Below are 20,039 nucleotides of genomic sequence, written 5' to 3' on the forward strand. Positions count from 1 at the left end.
CATATAAAGTTAATAAGTAAAATAAATCTACAGCAATAATTTTCTCTAAAAAAATTCATGAAAAAAGGTATTTTTTCGACGAAACAAACCTTACCACCCCTTAAAAAACGTAAAACATTTTATGTCGTATATGAGAGTGTGGGTAATTCGAATATAGGGTATAAGTGCAATCACTCACAAATTGACCGATATTTTCAGTAAAAAGTTCGCTTTAGGAACAGGCGTCAACATATTCGGTATTTAAGAGTTAGAAGGATTTTGCTCCGAATTAGAAAATTTTTCGTAACTTTGGCTCACCTTGGCACACACCCACACTCGTATTCAATTTTAACGGAATACATTGAGTGAATCTTTATTTGTTTACTGGAATGTAAAAGAGTCACACTGAGACGATCCCTTAAGCACGTGTACCAAGTGTCATTACGATATCTCAATTTTTACTCAAGTTACATCATGTACATACAGTCATGAACATATGTACATACAGACAGACTCGAAATTCAACTCATCTTGTATGGTATATTTAACCTTATTCTAACTCCATTATTTTTAGGTGATAGACAAAACAGTTGGGTAAAGAGTATAAAAAAAATATTCTATCATGATAGAGATCGTAAGCTTGAAATTAATAGAAGTTAAAGTTATGATGTTTCAAACACTGAAACTAAATATAGTTAAATAACAGATATTAACTTATATTTAATGAAATATTACAATTATATATGTTTCCTGAATATAAATATATAAGACTCGGATATTATAACTTAAAATATTTGGAATCACAAAACTTGCAAAACTATTAGCGAATGATACAAAAAAAACGCAACTACACTAAAAAAAAAATTATAATTTTTTATACCCTCATCACTAAATTATTTGTTTATATTGAATAAATCAATAACTTTGGAATCATATAAAAATAGATTTTACCTTCACTTAATCTCGTACCCTTTCCCTTTTTTGTTTAAGCGGAATATTATATATGTATACAATAATATCTAAACCGTGACGTCACTCGACATACATACCAAATTAGATTACAAATGGACAAATAGAGCAACCTAGATCATTAGATCAGATTGAATTAAAGAAATGTTGGCATATATTTATTATACTTAAATTCACGGTTAAAATTTAACTATATTTTCCGATCACTATCAGTTCATAGAATGCCTTTAATGCAATTTTCTATTTTAGTTCATGCAATAAAATTACATATTTATTTAATAATTAATGTTATTAACTTACTCGTTGTTCGGCAGGTAATATGAGGCCCATATGAACAGCTTTTATTAAATCAATATTTTTTTTATTTTCACCGTGATTTACTAAGTGACCGTTGTTTCCATCAATAAGGCCATTATTAATAGCCGATGACAATGGAACGATTTCATCGGTCACGGATGCGCGCACAACTGTCGAAGACGGATCTAGCAGGCCGCAAGAAATAGATTCTAATAACGTAAGCCGATTACTTTGTTCGGAATTGGTATTTATTTGAAATGGATCTATTAGACAGCCACTCTCAGCATTGTATAAGTTGAAATGTATTGCTTCTATTAAACCGAAAGATCTTTTGGGTGTAACAAGCAAACCATTCTCATATGCACTTCGTAATGTACATAGCTTGGACGTCTGTGTGTTCAGTACATTGGCTTTATTTGCGTCTATTATACCTTTCCGAAAAGCTTCAGATAATCCAACTAATTTCATTTTAGCTTCATCCTTAATTAATGCTGAAAAAGGATCAATTATGCCGGCAGTGATAGCATCTTTCAGTGAATAAATTTTGGTGTTTTCATCGGACTGAGATTCAGAGTCATTTATTAAATCATGCGAGTTCGTTTTAAAAGTTATTAATCCTGTTTCCAAATCAAGACTTTTACTTTCGACTGCCTGATCAAAAGTAATAGGCTCCCGTAAATATACAATAATTGAAGGGTCAATTACAAAGAATAACGATTTCGGATTGATTAAAGCTTGTTTGTTTATATCAATTATGTTATTTCGTTGAGCTAGAGAAAAAGGAATTAGTTTGGAAGAGTTTAACTGTCGTACAAACGCAGTACTAGGATTAAGTATATTAGAACGTATAGCTTTAGCCAAAGACATTTGTTGAGGTTCGGTAATATCATTCTTCTGAGAAAACTCTTCTACTAAAAGCTGTTTTGCAGAGCTTTCACCAAAAAGCTTTGAAACTGGCACCAAAATACCTTTACTAAAGGCTGTTTCATAATTGGAAAACTCATGTGTTTTAGAATCCATTACATGTCCTTTGTCTACATCTATAAACCCATTGTCAATAGCTTCAATCAAATCATATTCATTCATTTCACTTTTATGTAGAGTAGTTTTGGGATTAATGAAACCATTAAGAATAGCATCATTTAATTTATAATATTTCCTAGTGCTGGGGTCATAAAATGTGCCGGTCTCAGAGTTATATAATTTCATTCTAACTATTGATTTAAGATCCAATGGTCGACGATTTGTAACAATTAAACCACGCTCCCGCGCACTTTGTAAGTCTATAAACTCCCCATATAAATTGTAATAACCGTTTTCATTAATAATTTCTTTTGAAAAAGCATCAGATAAATTCAAGTATTCATCGTTCTCACGATGTTTTATCCAACTATTATTAAGGCTCACGATATTGTCTGAGCATGCTTCTCTTAAGCTTAGTTTATTTCCAGTGATGGGGTGTAAAATTTTATTTTCTGCCTTATCAAAAAATCCCATAGCCAGAATCTCATATAAACCGAAATTTGCGTTTTCTATATCCACAATGAGGCCCATATTTAATGCAGAATTTAAAGAAATACATTTATTACAATAAAGGTCCCTGAAAACACAATCTCGCTTATTTATAACTCCCAACTTACAAGTTTCATTTAAATTATACATTTTTTCATTTACTTCATCGAAGTAGCAAGGCAATTGAGCATCTATAACTGAGGTCCTAATTGCTTCTGATAATGTTATTTTTCTGCCTGTTTTGGAGTCAATTATTTTGCCAGAATTATCTTCAAATAAACCTTGATGTAAAGCCTTTTGAATACTTATTGGTGCTTGCGAGTCTTTCAGTATTCCTATTTCAAAAGCATGTTTAATTTTTATTTTTTTATTGTCATATACCAGCAGACCTCGTTCCCAATCAATTATATCTGCCGCTTTGGCCTTTATTAGGTCAAGGTTTCTGTACAGCCCAGTGTCAAAATCCTTTAACTCTATACTGCTAATGTCTATCAAATGCGAATCAATTCCTTCAACTAACGACAATTTTTTGCCAGATTTGGGATCAGTTATACTTCCATCGGAGTCATTATAAATACTTTTGCTTATAGCTTTACCTAAAGAAATTGGTGTTTTAACCTCAACTAAAATCCCATGTTCAAATGCTTCTTTAAAATCGGTTTCTGATGCTTGCTCATCTTTTACTGTACCTTTCTTCGAGTCGACTATGCCAGCATCTACCGCTTCCATAAAAGGAAACATTTTATCATCTAATTTGACAATAGTTGAGTAAGGATCAATAATCCCCCTGCGAATAGCAGCTTCAGTTGAGAGTTTTTCTCTTGTAATTGAGTTACTAAATTTGCCTGATTTCGGATCATATAGACCGCGATATACTGCATCAGGCAAACTTCTCTTACGCTTTGACGGAACTAGTATTCTATTATCTAAAGCTTCGTTCAATGACATTTTTGCTGACGTATGTGGATCTATAATGCATCCCCTAACGGGATCTAGAAATCCTTTAGTTATCGCCTCTGTTATACTTATAACATCATCGGTTCTTGGATCCAATATAATTAAGTCATTTGGATTAATATATTTTAGTGCTATTGCTTCTTTTAAATTAAAACACTTATCATCAATTCGCAAAGTGGATGTTGTGGGGTCAAACATATTCCGGATAAGGCAGTCCACCAAAGATAATGGTTTCTTTGTGCTTATTAAGTATCCTTTTGCAAAGGCTTCGTCAAGTGTTAAATGCGGATATCTTAATACACCTTTAACCGTATCTAAGAGACCTGTTTTAGCAGCTATTTTACCGGATATTATGGTTTCCTCTTCGTCATTTTTTATTAAAGATGTTTCTAATTCAACGAAGCCGAACTCAATAGCTTGCTGTAAAAGCATTTCATTCCCAGTTATTGGATTAAATACTTTTCCAGATTTGGGTGAGTAATATTCACGTTGAAGTAATTCTGTTAAACTCCAAGTGATTTTATCGGTTTTTACCAAATTATTTTCCATTCCCACGTCAAAGGGCATAAAAGTATTTGATTTCCTATCTTTTACTTGTCCTTTCTCAGGTACAACTAACTCGTCTTCAATAGCACAATGTAAACTTAGCTCTTTATTTTCTAAAGAGTCTACTATAAGAGATATTTTTGGGTCCACTAAACCGATCTCTATGGAACGCTGAATATCGACTTGATTCTGTGATTTTGAATCATACAGTTTTCCCGTTTCTTGATCATAAAGACCCTTACGTATGGCGGCTTCTAGAGAGATCGGCTTGCGTGCACCAGCCACAAGAAATCCCAACTTAAAGGCTCTCTCTAATGGTATTTCATTTAATGTCTGAATATCTACCATAGTTCCCGTTTGCATATTTACTACTCCCAACTCAATTGCCATACGCAGTGGAATAATTTCTCCACTTACCGGGTCTCGTACCGACAACGAATGAATATCAATTATTCCATTATTAATAGCATCAGTGATGGAACAAAGTTTACCATCTCCAAGCAATATTTTACCACTTTCTGGATCAACGACGTTTTCAATATTAGATGGTTTTGATTTTTTGCCTGGATCAGTATAAATAATCCATTTACGGTTAATACATTCGAAAAATGGAATCTTTCTACCAGTTTTTGGATCTACCATATGACCATTATGACGATTTAACAGCGGACGATCTAATGCATCTAACAAAGTCTCATATTTCCCAGTAGTAAAATTTTTTACTAATAGAGATTCAGGATTAAATACTCTACGATACAATACTAAATCTTGAAATGAAATTTTTCTTCTCGTTGAAGGATCTATAAAATATTCATTTTCTAAATCATATGCACTGAGTTCACTCAATTTTTCCGCCGTTAATATATATGGGTAACTTAACAAGTAGGATGTAGCCTTTAAAGCCACTAAATTCTCACTATGTACTTCCACTTCATCTTGTACAAATAGAGATTCATTTTCTAACAATGTTTCTATATTATCAGAAAGTTTTTCGCCATTTATAATGATTCTACAATCTTTTGGATTGATTTTGTTTTTGGAAATGGCATCACCAATTGTATATGTAAAGAAATCACAAGATGTGTCGGTAGCATGAATTTTATCGTAGTAAAAATTTCTTTCTAAGGTTTTCGTATCATCACTATTAGCATGGTTTTCTTTTCCCATTCTCTCGTATTCTTCTGTCACGAATTTTTCTTTGTCTTGCACAATTTTTTCTCTATTCTGTAATGAATCTATTTTTCGGTTATCCTCTGAAGTCGCTTCAACTATGGCATTATCGTTTGCAGAACATTTTGAATCTGGCTCTTCCCATTTAAATTCTTTTGTATTAACTTCATCTATTTTGAATTTTTCAGTTAAAATACCCAATTCCTTTGCTTTGCCCACCGTGCATATTTCACCAGTTTGAATATTCTTGACTTCATTATTAGAAACTAGAATATATCCCTGCATTAATTCAATTGTTTTTGTGGTCACAGTATGAAGAGACTTCACCGTTTCCATAGTTCTACTAGTGGACAATGGTTTATAAGTCATAACGAAATCACATAGCGGCTTTAGTAACAAAAATCCTTCTTCTAAGGCATGGCGTATGGATATATTTTCGCCAGTTTTTAAACATTTGAACGTTTGGTTTTCCACATCAATTAGACCTTCAGATAAAGCATTATCTATTAGAATAGCATCTGCCCTTGGAGGGTAAGGAATACACATGATAATATTGCTTTCTATAGCATCTTTGACAGTCATTTTCTGATCTGTATAAGGATGTTTAAGTTCATTTTTATTTGAAGCTAAAAGTTTTCTTTCAACGGCAACAGGAAATGTCATTGCTATGGGTGGCAACGTTGTGGAAGAATGCATGTCATAGCTTAGATCAAACAAATCTTCATTAATAGCTTCTGTTAAATTGAAAGTTTTATTACCTATTTTGAAAACAGAGTTTATGCCATCAACTATCCCACTTTTTAGTGCTTCTTGAAGTGTATACTTCTTTGGTTTAATAATCACTGAAAGAGGATCAAGTATATCGCAAATAATAGCTTCATTAATATTAAGTAGATAACCATTATCAGGATGTATTATTTTTTGGCAATCACTATCTATAAGACCTTGGGCTAGGAGTTTCGGTATTGATAAACTCTTCGCTAGTGGCACTAGTATATGATTGCTTGTTTTTGAGTCAATAAGTTCTGCTTCAACAGCCTGTTTTATATTTAAAATCCGATTTCTTTGTGTATCTAATATATTACCCATTTGCCCATTAATAAGACCAATATCTAAAGCTTGTGTGATTGGTAAATTATTTTGTTTGGAGAAATCTTCAAGGATATCTTTGGTCTCTTCGTCAATAATTCCTTTTTGTAAAGCATCTATGGGCTTTAAGATAATTTTTCGCATTTTTTGCATCGAAATGCTACTTACTTTACTTAGAGGAACAATACCTCGTTCGTAGGCTACTTCAACAGGAATTTTTTCGCCAGTTCGCGGATCAGTGATAAATCGAAGTGTTTGTAAGGCATCTTCTATGGGGATAAGTGGTGTTCCAGAAACTTTTATTAAACCAATTTTCATAGCTTCAACAATAGATTTAAATTCTCCACATTTGGTCAAAATCACATTGTCTACATAATTAAAAACTTTACGACTGGCTGCTTCTTTAACAGAAACTTCCTCATTTGCAAAAGTATCAAAAATGCTTACTATATTTTCATCGAATTTACTTTCCAGCGCCGCCTCAAATATATTTTGAGACTGACCTGTTTCTGTAAAAATCACTAACATCGTTGAGGGATCAAAAATTATTCCTGGGGCAATTTGTAGTGGATCAGGGCATTCATCTTCGCGCCAGGTTACATCCATCTGATTGAAAGTAGGGGATGCGTTTTCGACAATTGGAATATTTTGAGCTTTGGTTATTTTAGTAGGAACGTTAACTGTTTGGACGTCTTCAAATTTTTTTTTTCTTTCAGAAGGATATTCAATTTTAAAACGTTTATCTTTATGAATATTTCTGTAGTCAGATTTTTCTTTATCATAAATTTCTATTGGCAAAAGTTGATCACTTTTAGATATATTTGTAATATTTAGAGACGTATTCTGCCCTGGTATTTCACCATCTAAATCTGGAATTAAGAGACCATAAGACAGAGCTTGCTGTACTGAATAAACATTTCCAGTTTTACGGTCCTGATACAATTGGCGGTCTTCATCAATTAAGCCTTCATTAACAGCATCGGCAAAAGTTAAAATTGTTTCCTGTGTGTCCTGATTAGTAGTTTGTATTGAAACGTACCTATTAACTGTTCGTGTTACAGTTTCGGTTGTCAGTGTTATATTTAATAAGCTACTTAGAAATAAAGCACCTTCGGGTGAAATAAATTTCTTTTCAATAGCTAAATCAAGAGGCACATTTTTTCCAGTCTTTGGATCTAGTAAGTATCCAGTTTTAGGGTCTATTAAATTATGGTAACATAAATCAATAACAGTTAATTCATTTCCTCTCGCGTCGTGCACACCGATGCATTTAGTAAACATTTCGTAAACTTCTTGTCTTACCATATTTCTGGTTACTGCCACGTCTAAAGGTACATACTCATTTTTACTAACTTCCAGAACGAAACTTGGCCCCTTTTTACATAAAATATCACGAGATAAGGCCATATTAAAGCTAACAAAATCATTGCTTCTTAAGTCTTTAAAACCATCTATATTAAAAATGGACTTTTGTGACACCGAACTTATAAGACCACGCTCGACTGCCTCTGGTATAGTTATTACCTCTCCAGTCATAAAATCCCTGTACTTATATTCCGTTGGTAGTATAATTCCATCTTTTATTGCCTCCTGCAATGTAATCAATTCTCCCTTTACTTTACTAATGCATTTTAAATTATTGTAGTCTAAAACCCCAAACCTAATCGCTTCCATTAGATTTAATTTACTTCGACGCATTGGACTATACATTTTATCGTTATTATCTAGCAAATTAAAATCAACCACATCTTTCAATGTATATGGCTTCACAATAAGCTTTCGAGTTTTAGCCTCTATAAATGTTAACTTTTCTTTTGTAGCTTCATTTAAAAAACGCCCTGTTTTAGAATTTAGAATACCAAGTTTAAGAGCTTCTTTCACCGAAATTTTAATATCATTCTTTGTATCTACCACTTCAACAATATTGGGATCTATTAATTGATTTTCTACGGCGAGGTCGAGTTTAAATTTTTCTCCAGAATTACGATCTGATATCCAACCTGCCGCATCAACGAGTCCGTGAGCAATAGCATCGCTTAAGCATAATGCACTTGATTTGATTGTTACTGACTCATGTTTTATCATATATCCTTGATTATGTGCCTCAGACAAACTTAAAGATTTTTTTGGTTCTAAAGTCTCCAGAATTTTCTGGGAATTTGTTATGATTTTTTCATTGTTAGACGTGTTCTGAATTTGCTTTTCGGAAGATTCAAGCTTTGATTCTGCTTCATTTATTTCACTCTGTATTATTTCCAATAACGATAGTTCTCGCCCTTTAGAATCTCTAATGGGGCCAGGTTTTAGCAAATACTGAGACAATTTTGTGTCAATAAATCCTAGTTCTGCTGCTGTTTCCAAAGGAATGTTTTTATCGTTTAACACCATTTTGCCTGAACGTACGTCCAAAATCCGCAAATTAATAGCTTGCCTGACTGTAATATTGTTACCAGTTCGAGGATCGCGTATACCGGCAATATCAAGAACATTGTCATAAAATAACACATTTTCACCCACCGTTACGCTGGTTGATTCTCTTTTTAAGCCACTAGTCTGGGTGCTACTGAAAACCCGATTATCAGTTCTTTTCGAAATTAATCTATATAAAACGTAATAATTGTAATTAGTTAAAATTAATTTATATATATATATATACATATATGTATATACATTGTATTTCTGTTTTTTTTTTATGTGAATACTAACTTTATATTTAGTTTTCTCTTAAAAGTTATTTAAAATTTAAATTTTAATTAAAATAAAAACGCATACAACTATTAAACTGAAAAAATAATATGCAAAGCGATGACTTCAATACATGTAAGTCTGATAAGTACTAATAAAATAATCATTAATATCATGTTACTCATATATAGTATTATTACATGGTATATCACTAAGTTACACTTAAATGGTCAAATGAAAATTTGCTCCTTCTCTACAATACAACCTATTGTAAACAAGAATATTAAAATGTGCATATCCTTAACAATAAACGAAAAAAAAATTTTCTGAGTAATATGTTAAATTAATTTTTCGAAGTTAGCCTCCAAAGTAGAAATTTTTACCTTCGAAGTTTGGAATTAAGATTTTTTATTAAATAAGGTAGTTCCGTGTTATACCCAGAAAATTAGTGTTTTTCCCGTATGGTCTTATGTTTGTTCTTGCTTTCTTGTGTACGATTTTTACAAGAGATAGTTTTTTTGGGGAGAAGTAGCAAATTTATAAATATATATTCATGGCAGTTCTTTGGGTAATTTGCTAATCTCTAAGGTTTGGCGAATAAAAAAAAGATTATGCCTATACAGTTATAATATAAATAAATATAATGCGAATAATTAGTTTTCATAAAATTACGATTCCAAGACGAAAATTATTCATGCTTGCAATTATTGCTTAAAAATTAAGAAATATATTTTCATTATAATTTAAATATGAACATCTATATAAATATAACGTATTTTACAAATTAATTTAATATAAAAACTGCCATATCTTTCAACAAAGAGTGGTTAAAAAGTGTCCAGCAAATTACAAATACTTATATAAATGTATATAAAGTTGGGTGGATATCATATTGTGGCGAACACAAATACCGGAACAAAAGAGAATTTAAGATAATTTACGAGAATCCCACAAACAGAGAAATTGATTGCTAGATTGCCGATCCGCCTACAATGATCTACTCAAATTAAAATGCTGCCGAGTATAGATTATAAGATTTAAATTTCTTTAACAATCCAGTGATCGAATTCGAAAGTGGAGTTTCGACATAGTAAATCCATTACAATATAGTAAATGAGAGATGTTTCCAGCTTTTATTTTTGTTCTTATTTGAAAAACTTTTTTTTTTGGTATTTGGATTTCAGATAATTTTTAGCAGAAAAATTTTGCTGACCACCATCGGTTACGGGAACAAGAAAATCAAAATTTTTTCAAATTATATGATTATTAAATGTTTTTTTATTATATAAAATGTTGAACAGAGAAAAGAAAATGAATTAAACCGTTTTAAACTACAGTTTAATATTAATTTTATTTTTGATTTTGGTATTTGTATTACAGCATTCTAAGTACCTGTATGAAATAGCTTTAAGCCATTGTACGTTGTCATAAAAAATGTATGTACACTTTTATTAGCAACGCGATTCACGTTTTACAATAAAATCAACCTATAACGTATTACTTATTAATTTAAAAATCCGAATACAGCAAATGGTTATAAAATTTCAATTTAACTAAAATAATCTAAATATAGTAACACATAAAAGTAAGGTAATTGGAGATTAATTCCAAATGTTACAAACTAATTAAAATAGCTAGTATATATTTCTATTATTGAATTGAAACTTTTAATATTCTCAATTACTTATGTAATTCAGCTTCACACCTTTACGGTGTAGACTGTACTGCAATGCAGTATTTTCTAAAGAATTTGTTGTCGTCAATTCAGCTAAAGATTTAATAACAACTTATATTTCTTGAAACGTTTTAGTTTCTAACCTTTGCATCTTTACATCTCAATATTGTCAATATTATTTTGTAGATAAGTAATCTATTATTTTGTATTATATCTCTAACCTAAGGAAAATAACATTTTACCTTAAATTGAGATTAATACTTTTAAAACGATGTTTCAAAATATGTCAGAATATATCTATAGTATATTAATTTTTAAATAAATCATTTGAAAACACTTACCGTATTTCGCTAGATTCGGTATTATCCAATTTAAAATTGTATTGATCTTCTGCTGGAGTAGCTCTATGTACAACATCAGTTCTAAATGTTTTAAGGGGGGTCTGAACACTTTCAGCATATTGCTAAAATTAAGTGCAAAAAGTATTGTTATAGGCAAGCTACATTTATTTAGTTCGGTTGACTATGTTTACCTGGAATTCAAATGCGAAATTATATTCGAAGTCATTCATTATGTTTAATGGGATATCCTGCTTTTACACAAGCTTGAGGAGTTTTATTTGTTTTATTTGTTAAAAGTTCATGTTTCTCTTATTAAAAGTTCAATTAAAATAGTTTCTGTTAAGCTAAGCGATTGCCGATGATCCAATCTGCTAACAAGACCTTGAGAATGAATGTGTTGTAGTAGTATTATATGGTAAAGATGCTATTACTGTTTGCACTATTAAAAGTGATATTGCAAAACTCTCTAAAGCTCAAAACACAAGAGTCGTACTCTGCATTCTTATTATTCTTCATTTGGTGTTTGACAACTAAGGGAATATTTTCTCAAATTTGAACAAAAAATTGTACTCGTATCATGCTAAATAGAAAATACGCCTGAGGAGAACACTTGGTGTAAGATTTCGGAAAACCCAAAATCAATATTTTATTCTAGCGGATGTCGATACTGTTGAAGATAGTCGTTTACCTAACACTATGCATGTCATTGCATTAATTACGTCATTACACTCTTTACATACTGTCATTCTCACATTTACATGTATAAGTATTAGTTATTACTTTGTTCTTTAATTCTTCTTGTAATGTAACATTTTCTTCTGGATTAAAACCTCGTGGAGTGAACATCAACTTTTAGTTTGTCTCTAAATATATACTTAATTATCTCTGCAATCCTATCAGGTTATGGGCCCAGGATCGCAAATTTGTTTAAATTTTGAGAGTTTATAAGAGTAATGAGTGATATTGAGAATTCAGAAGCGTTTTTGCCAAAAATTGAAATCAGTAAAGCTAGCAGGTGCTTTGATACGGCTGAAGTAATGGCTACGATTATTTCGTCAACATCTTCTCGGATTGAGTTGCTTTCCAAGGACAATTTCGACACTTGGAGCATGCAAGTGGAAGCATTGCTGACTAAAAATGATTTGTGGGAGTACGTAAATGGTTCTAATTTGATACCGGCAGAGGCTGACACTGCAGCAAGAAGCGCTTGGTTGAAAGCTGACAAGAAAGCTAAAGCAGATTTGGTTTTGTCAATTCAGCCATCCGAACTAAAGCAAGTCAGGGGTTGTGAGACTTCGCGGGAAGTGTGGCTGAAACTAGAATCGATTTATGCGTCAAAAGGACCGGCACGTAAAGCAACATTATTGAAGCAGTTGATGTTGCAAAAGTTAGATGAAAGCGATGACGTGAAAGAGCACATGGCGAAATTTTTCGATGCGGTAGATAAGTTGGAGAGCATGAATGTGCAGATAAACGGTGATCTCTTATGTATCATGCTATTGTATAGTTTACCGTCTACTTATGAAAACTTTCGGTGCGCAATAGAATCACGCGATGCGCTTCCATCAGCTGAGGTACTGAAAATAAAAATAATAGAGGAGAGCGAAGCACGTAAGCAATCGGCTAGTAATACAGTAATGGCTATGGCCGCGAAATCACATGTGCAAGATAAGCTGAGTAGGAAAAAGTTCATAAAGAATAAAAGAGAATTCCGATGCTTTAAGTGCGGCGCATTAGGGCACAAGGCGAGCTCTTGTTCTGTTAGGAGTAATAATGGTGTTCACGGAAAAGATTCCAATAATTCCAAACATTTGGCATATTGTGTTGATGAAACGTATGCAGCATATCATTCTGCAATAAAAGAAAAATTTCTTGGGGATATGCGTGGAAGACGAGCTTGGGTATTGGATAGTGGGTGTACTGCTCATTTGTGTAGTGACGAGTGCATGTTTAAGACCGTGGAAAAATCATCCACAGTTAAGTTGAATTTGGCAAGTCAAAAGGCGTGTGCAGATGTACGAGGTGAAGGTGTGGTAAATTTGTCAGTGACAGGCGCAGATGGCCAGCGAGTATGTGAGTTACAAAATACGTTGTTGGTTCCGGAACTGCGCACAAATTTAGTTTCGGTGGCAAAAATTACTAACAAGGGACATAAAGTGACATTTACCAAAGATGGAGCGTTTGTATCCAAAGCAAGTGATGAAATTACCTTGATTGCTGATCGCATGGGTGATTTATATTACGTCAGAGAAAGCAGCGAGTGTGCTTCTATTCAGGCGAAGTGCTCCGAACTGTTAAAGTGGCATTATCGTCTGGGTCATCTTAACGGGGCTGATTTATCAAAATTGGTAAGAGATGGCATAGTTCCTGTCTCTGATATTGACGAGGTGAAGCAACTGATACAGTGCGAAGTGTGTATATTAGGCAAAATGTCTGCGTTACCGTTCAATAGAGGCAGAGTGCCTTGTTCAGAACCAATGAGAATTATACATTCTGATGTTGTGGGACCGTTCAGAGAAGAATCCATTGGACGAGCTCGATATTTTGTCACCTTTATAGATGATTGTATTTACAAGGTGGTGCGAAATATACTTACTAAGGCAGAAGTCTGACGTTTTCGAAGCATTCAAGATGTACCAAAGTTTCATGGAAAGACAGGCTGGGTTTAAAATTAAATGTTTGCAGGCCGATAATGGACGTGAGTATCTAAATAATGAATTTGATAAGTATCTTTCAGAATGTGGCATAGCTCGTCGGCCCAGGACGCCTCAACAGAATGGAGTCGCAGAACGAATGAATAGAACACTGCTGGACATGACTAGGTGTTTGTTATTGCAGTCTGGCCTCGGTCATACTTTTTGGTCAGAAGCTGAGGCATCTGCTTGCCATATAAGAAACAGATGTCTACCCCGAACATTAGGTGGGAAATCGCCTTATGAATGCCTAAATAAGGTAAAGCCAAGTGTTAAACACTTCAAGTCGTTTGGATCAAAGGTAATGGTGCTTGATAAAATACCAGATAAAAATAAGCTGGCGCCTAGATGTCAAGAAGGTGTGCTTCTTCCCAGGTGTGGTATCCCAGAGAAACAAAGGGTTATCGTGTGTGGATACCGAAAGCGCATAAAGTCATATGTGCACGTGATGTCGGGTTTGTTAGCGAACATCAACTGATTTCGAATCCAATAAATGAAGCTAGTGATCTGCTGCTACCACTTAAAATTCCTGAAGAGAATTACAGTAATTGTCGTAAATTTGTAGATTTTTCTCATTTTCAAACCGATGAAAACGGAATTAGCGAACCAACAGCAATTGCGGATTGTGAATTAGAAGAAATTCGGAGAGCGCCAGGTAGGCCAAAACTGATGCGAATGGGAAATAGAGGAAGACCGCGAAAAGTGTTTCGTAGTCGTGTTAATTCAGAGCCATCACGTTGAACGAAAAAGTGCTCATGAAGGTACCAGACATGCTATATGATATTTTGCAACGAATAACAATGAAATTTGATAAAAATTGCGACGTTGGCATTAAAGCATCAAAATTGATAAAAGAACTAAACGAAGGAGGTAATGCGTGTCGACTTAAGAAAGCCCTGTATGGCCTTAACCCTTTCAGCCCCAAAGGACTTTTTAAACGATGTCAAACATATATAGAAGTTGCTTATAAGCAACTTTGGGGCTAAAAGGGTTAATCATGATCATGAAGTTGATCTATAAGATGTGTATTTTAAAGAAGTTTTTGTGTATTTGACTTTCTAAACGATGTCAAACATACATAGAAGTTGCTTATAAGCAACTTCGGGGCTGAAAGGGTTAAGCAAGCTGGTAGGCAGTGGTATGCCAAACTTAAATCGAAGTTGATAAGTATGGGGTTAAATCCCACTGAAAATGAATCGTGTTTATTTTATGGTTATTTTGAGAATAACTTAGTTTTACTCCTTGCATATGTAGACGATCTACTTATTGCGTCACGTGAAGTGAATATTATTCACAAATTAAAGCAACAACTTTTGAAATATTTTGACATTAAGGACCTTGGTAGAGCAAATTATTGTCTTGGACTAGAGATTAACCAAATGGATGGTAAGATTACTTTAAAGCAAAGTGGCCACATAAAAGCGTTATTAAGGAACCCGGTTGCTACACCTTCAGAGTTAAAGATAAATTTAGTTGAAAATAATTCAATTGATAAACTCTGTCCATATCGTGAATTAATTAGAGCTCTAATGTATATGTCCATCGCATCAAGGCCAGACATAGCGAACACCGTGTCAAGACTAGCGCAGTTTGTCACGAATCCATTGAAATGTCATTGGAATGCTGCGTATTTTAAGATATCTTGCCGGTACTGCCAATAGAAGCTTGCTGTATCAAAAATCCGATTTACAGCTAGTTGGGTACGCTGATGCTGATTGGGGAGGCTGCACAACTGATCGCCATTCCTACACTGTATACGTTTTCTTGCTCAGCGGTGCTGCGATTAGCTGGAAGTCACAAAAACAACGCACAGTCGCTCTTTCGTCCACAGAAGCTGAATATGTGAGCTTGGCGGAATCAGCAAAAGAAGCAGTGTATTTGCGTAGTCCCCTAAATGAGATTGGTTTACAAAAACTCGCTGATGTAATAATTTATGTGGACAGCAGAGGTGCGCAGTGTCTGGCTAATGATCCTGTTTTTCATGTGCGTACCAAGCACATTGATATCAAACATCATTTTGTGAGAGAGTGCATTAGCGCAGGATTATTTCCATTGAGGCACGTATCTTCTCAAGAGATGACTGCGGATGTGATGACAAAACCATTGACGCGAGCAAGCCACGACAGATGTCTTAACGGACTTGGTTTGTCCACCGAATGACCTGCATATTGAAGGGGCGTGTTGAAGATAGTCGTTTACCTAACACTATGCATGTCATTGTATTATTTACGTCATTACATTCTTTACATACTGTCATTCTCACATTTACATGTATAAGTATTAGTTATTACTTTGTTCTTTAATTCTTCTTGTAATATAACATTTTCTTCTGGATTAAAACCTCGTGGAGTGAACATCAACTTTTAGTTTGCCTCTAAATATAAGTATACTTAATTATCTCTGCAATCCTATCAGATAATAGGTATACAGATGTGTACGAAATAACAAGAAGAACCAAAGTGAACATCCATGAATAACATTTTTTCAAAATTATTATTAGTTTTATTTTTTTTTCGGCAAACATTTGTGCATGGTTATTATTAAAAAATGTAAAACTACCTGTAGGTTATCATATCCACGTTTGTTTACGGCGTTGTTTATTGCTCTGAGTTCGAGATCGAAAAAATAAGTACAACATAAATATTTGTAGGAAGATTTACACAACTGTCTTTATATTTAGTATCAAATTCCACGATTTTTAATTACTTTGATACATCTTGAGTGCTAAGAATCTACTTGAGCGCAGCCCCTTTTTTTCAGCTTCCAGCGACCAATTTTCCCCTTATACATGTATTGGCAAACATTTTCCTTTACCAATGATTTTTTTTTAATAGCTTATCTGTGTTCAGTAAAACAAGAACCTTCCGAATTTAAAGGATAATGAACATTTATGTAGTCGAGATCCGAAAATTTAATGTCGATAACGGAAAATAAACCGTATTTTGGACTTTGTTTTATTTTTTTCAAATAGGTTGCTTCGGGTTCAAGCAACAAAACACGTCATAAAAAAAGTTAATGTGCATATGATACCCTAGTGTTGCATTCAAAAAAAAAAACTAATTTTTTGAGCTTGGTTTAAATAAAATATTTTTGCAAAAATTGTATTCATGGATTTTTATGTGGGCTCTGGTTGCCTTTATTATTTCGAACACATCTGTCCATCAAAAATAACACACTCGTACTAACATTTTAAATGAAGATTTCAAATGCTTCTTTGAATTACAGACATTGTATAAATCTATAGTATCCAATCCTAAAGTTTTCACTAATACATACGAAAAGTAAAATTCTTAAAGAATAAATTTACTTGTTATATAAAACATTATTAAAATGTTCAAAATATATAACACGGGGTATATGTGGAGAGAGATGAAATCAGCTCTCTACATAAAAATGCTTTCGTATAATTTTGTGGTTACTCGTATTTACATAGGTATTTTAAAAAACTTAATTGTTTAACGGCTTTGGCAAGATTTGATGATAGCATTACTGAAGAAGGTTTACTCTTCAATTAAGAAAATCAATATAATTATTGCAAAGTAGTAAAATTAATTTATATACTTTCTATAAAACAATCGAAGATATTTATACCCAGCATTATGGTTCTTCTGCCATAGTCGGAGTTTTTTCAAATAATATTATAAAAAAATCAAGCTTTCTTTGCGAGTGACTTTAAACGCGCAGTTTACTCAGCCTGACTTTATGTTTAACTCTATGATATTAAGGAAAATGAATGAAATAAATGATTCGAGTCAAAAGACAAAAATTTTAAAATCTTTAGTGGTAATATTATCTTTCTAGGGTATATCTATAGGAATATTTTATGAATAAAATGTATTAGTAGTAGATTGGTTTCATTATTATTATTGCTCCGCTTGTGTCCTATGAATTGTTTCTGATTTTAACATTCTTCAATATGTTGCTACAGAGTACACTGTGACAAAAAGTACCTGGAAATTGTAAATACTTTTCATAAGCACTTTTTGGGATTTGACTGAAAACGGGTTCCACGGTGCGGCAATTTCAGTTTTGGGAACAAGTAAAAGTCACAACGAGCCAAATATGATGAATGATTGATGATATTCATTACGTTTTTATACTCTCGCAACAAAGTTGCTAAGGAGAGTATTATAGTTTTGTTCACATAACGGTTGTTTGTAAGTCCTAAAACTAAAAGACTCAGATATAGGGTTATATATACCAAAGTGATCAGGGTGACGAGTAGAGTTGAAATCCGGATGTCTGTCTGTCCGTCCGCCCGTGCAAGCTGTAACTTGATTAAAAACTGAGATATCATGATGAAACTTGGTACACGTATTTCTTGGCGCCATAAGAAGGTTAAGTTCGAAGATGGGCAAAATCGGCCCACTGCTACGCCGAAAACCGAAAACCTATAAAGTGTCATAACTAAGCCATAAATAAAGATATTAAAGTGAAATTTAGCACAAAGGATCGCATTAGGGAGGGGCATATTTGGACGTAATTTTTTTGGAAAAGTGGGTTTGGAAAACCATATCTCAGGAACTACTAATCTAATTAATTTTACAGCAAAATAAAAAAATATGTAAATGACGGATAATGAAATCTCGATTATCACTTTATCATGCGAGAGTATAAAATGTTCGGTGACACCCGAACTTAGGCCTTCCTTACTTGTTGGCTTTAAGTTCGGTCACAAGCGTAAAAAAAATCAGCTTTATTGGGACGATTCGAGCAAAAACGCGTTTCATACCCTAAATATCATCCCAAATCATTCGAACGGACTCGGGAGAGATGTCCAGCTCTTTTCCTGAGAATACAGCAGAAATGGAACCTCATACTTACGAGAATTATACCGAAATTCCTCTAATAACTAATGATGAGGTATGTGCAGAAATAAAAAAAACTGAAGTCTAAAAAATCGCCTGGGTTTGACCTTATTACCAGTGAAATACTAAAACAGCTTCCTCACAACGTTATATGTAAAATTACTGCTATAATGAATGCTACTATAAATCTTCAATACGTATCTATTTATTGCAACACTGCAGAAGAAATTATGTTCAATAAACCTGGTAAGCCAGCGCATGAAATTACTTCGTATCGGGCCATATCTCTCCTGCCAATACTCTCAAAACTTTTGGAAAAACTGCTTGCTGTGCGTATTAACAACATAATTGAAGAGAGGAAGCTGATACCGGCGCATCAGTTTGGCTTTAGAAAAAATCACTCCACTATTGATCAAGTCCATAGAATAACTCGAGTTATTGAAAATGCCGTTGAAGAAAAAAAGTTTGCTCGGCCGTTTTCCTCGACGTGTCTAAAGCCTTTGATTAAGTTTGCCATGGCGGGCTCCTAAACAAAATTAAAATGCTTTTACGAAAAAAAAATATTACAATATTTTAAAATCATACCTTTTGGACCGTTTTTTATTCGAATTAAACATGGAGATATGTACTCTGATTTAAAGGAAATAAAGGCTGGTGTTCCTCAGGTAGTTGCAGGAACATTTAAACAAAATATTTGAATGGACAGCTAAATGGCGAATAAAATTAAACGAGACTAAATCAGTACACATAGATTTCACATACAACATTACTAGATATATGCCTCTGTACTTAAATGGTGTGCAAATACCATATCATAATACTGCGAAATCCTAGGCATGACCCTGGACTCAAAACTTAGATGGAGTGCACATGTCAAAAAGAAAAAAGAAGAATTAGAAATAAAATTCAGAAACATGTATTGGCTATTGGGTAGAAACTCTGCTTTATCCACATATAACAAAATTCTAGTCTACAAGCAGGTGTTCAGACCAGTTTGGACTTATGGGATACAACTTTGGGGCTGCTCATGCCCTAGCGTTGTTGCACAAATCCAGCGATTTCAAAACAAAGTTTTAAGATGCGCCGTCAATGCGCCTTGGTATGTTCGCAGTCACGATCTTGAACGCGATCTTGGAATTGACTGCATCAATCAACAAATGTGCAAAGTCTCACATGGAAAGACTTTCTGACCATGTGAATACTGAAGCCAGGACTCTTGTCACTCGAAGTAAATGGAAAGAAAGGCTTAAGCGCAAAAAACTGTATCACCTTATATAGTAACCCCATATTCTCTGCAATTTATATGCAGAGCACCATT

At 33.6% G+C, this 20,039-nt stretch overlaps 1 protein-coding gene across 36 annotated transcripts in view; it reads right to left on the reverse strand.

The window, feature by feature from the left end:
- LOC105232556 (microtubule-actin cross-linking factor 1) overlaps positions 1-20,039 on the reverse strand; it is a 152,694-nt gene that overhangs the window by 32,006 nt on the left and 100,649 nt on the right. For 25 of the 36 annotated variants that reach the window (XM_049451130.1, XM_049451145.1, XM_049451146.1 and 22 more), the window contains 2 exons: positions 11,221-11,342; positions 1,249-9,118 (listed from right to left, as the gene is read on the reverse strand). The exons of 7 other annotated variants lie outside the window; for them this stretch is intronic. In XM_049451130.1, the coding sequence (XP_049307087.1) occupies positions 1,249-9,118; positions 11,221-11,342 (7,992 nt within the window). Of the gene's footprint in view, positions 1-1,248; positions 9,119-11,220; positions 11,343-11,411; positions 11,602-17,504; positions 17,626-20,039 lie in introns of those variants that run through there. 4 more of the 36 variants (XM_049451133.1, XM_049451149.1, XM_049451134.1 and 1 more) reach the window with 3 other exon arrangements.

Source organism: Bactrocera dorsalis, chromosome 3 (assembly GCF_023373825.1).
Source record: "Bactrocera dorsalis isolate Fly_Bdor chromosome 3, ASM2337382v1, whole genome shotgun sequence".
In the NCBI taxonomy this organism is placed as follows: Eukaryota; Metazoa; Arthropoda; class Insecta; order Diptera; family Tephritidae; genus Bactrocera; species Bactrocera dorsalis.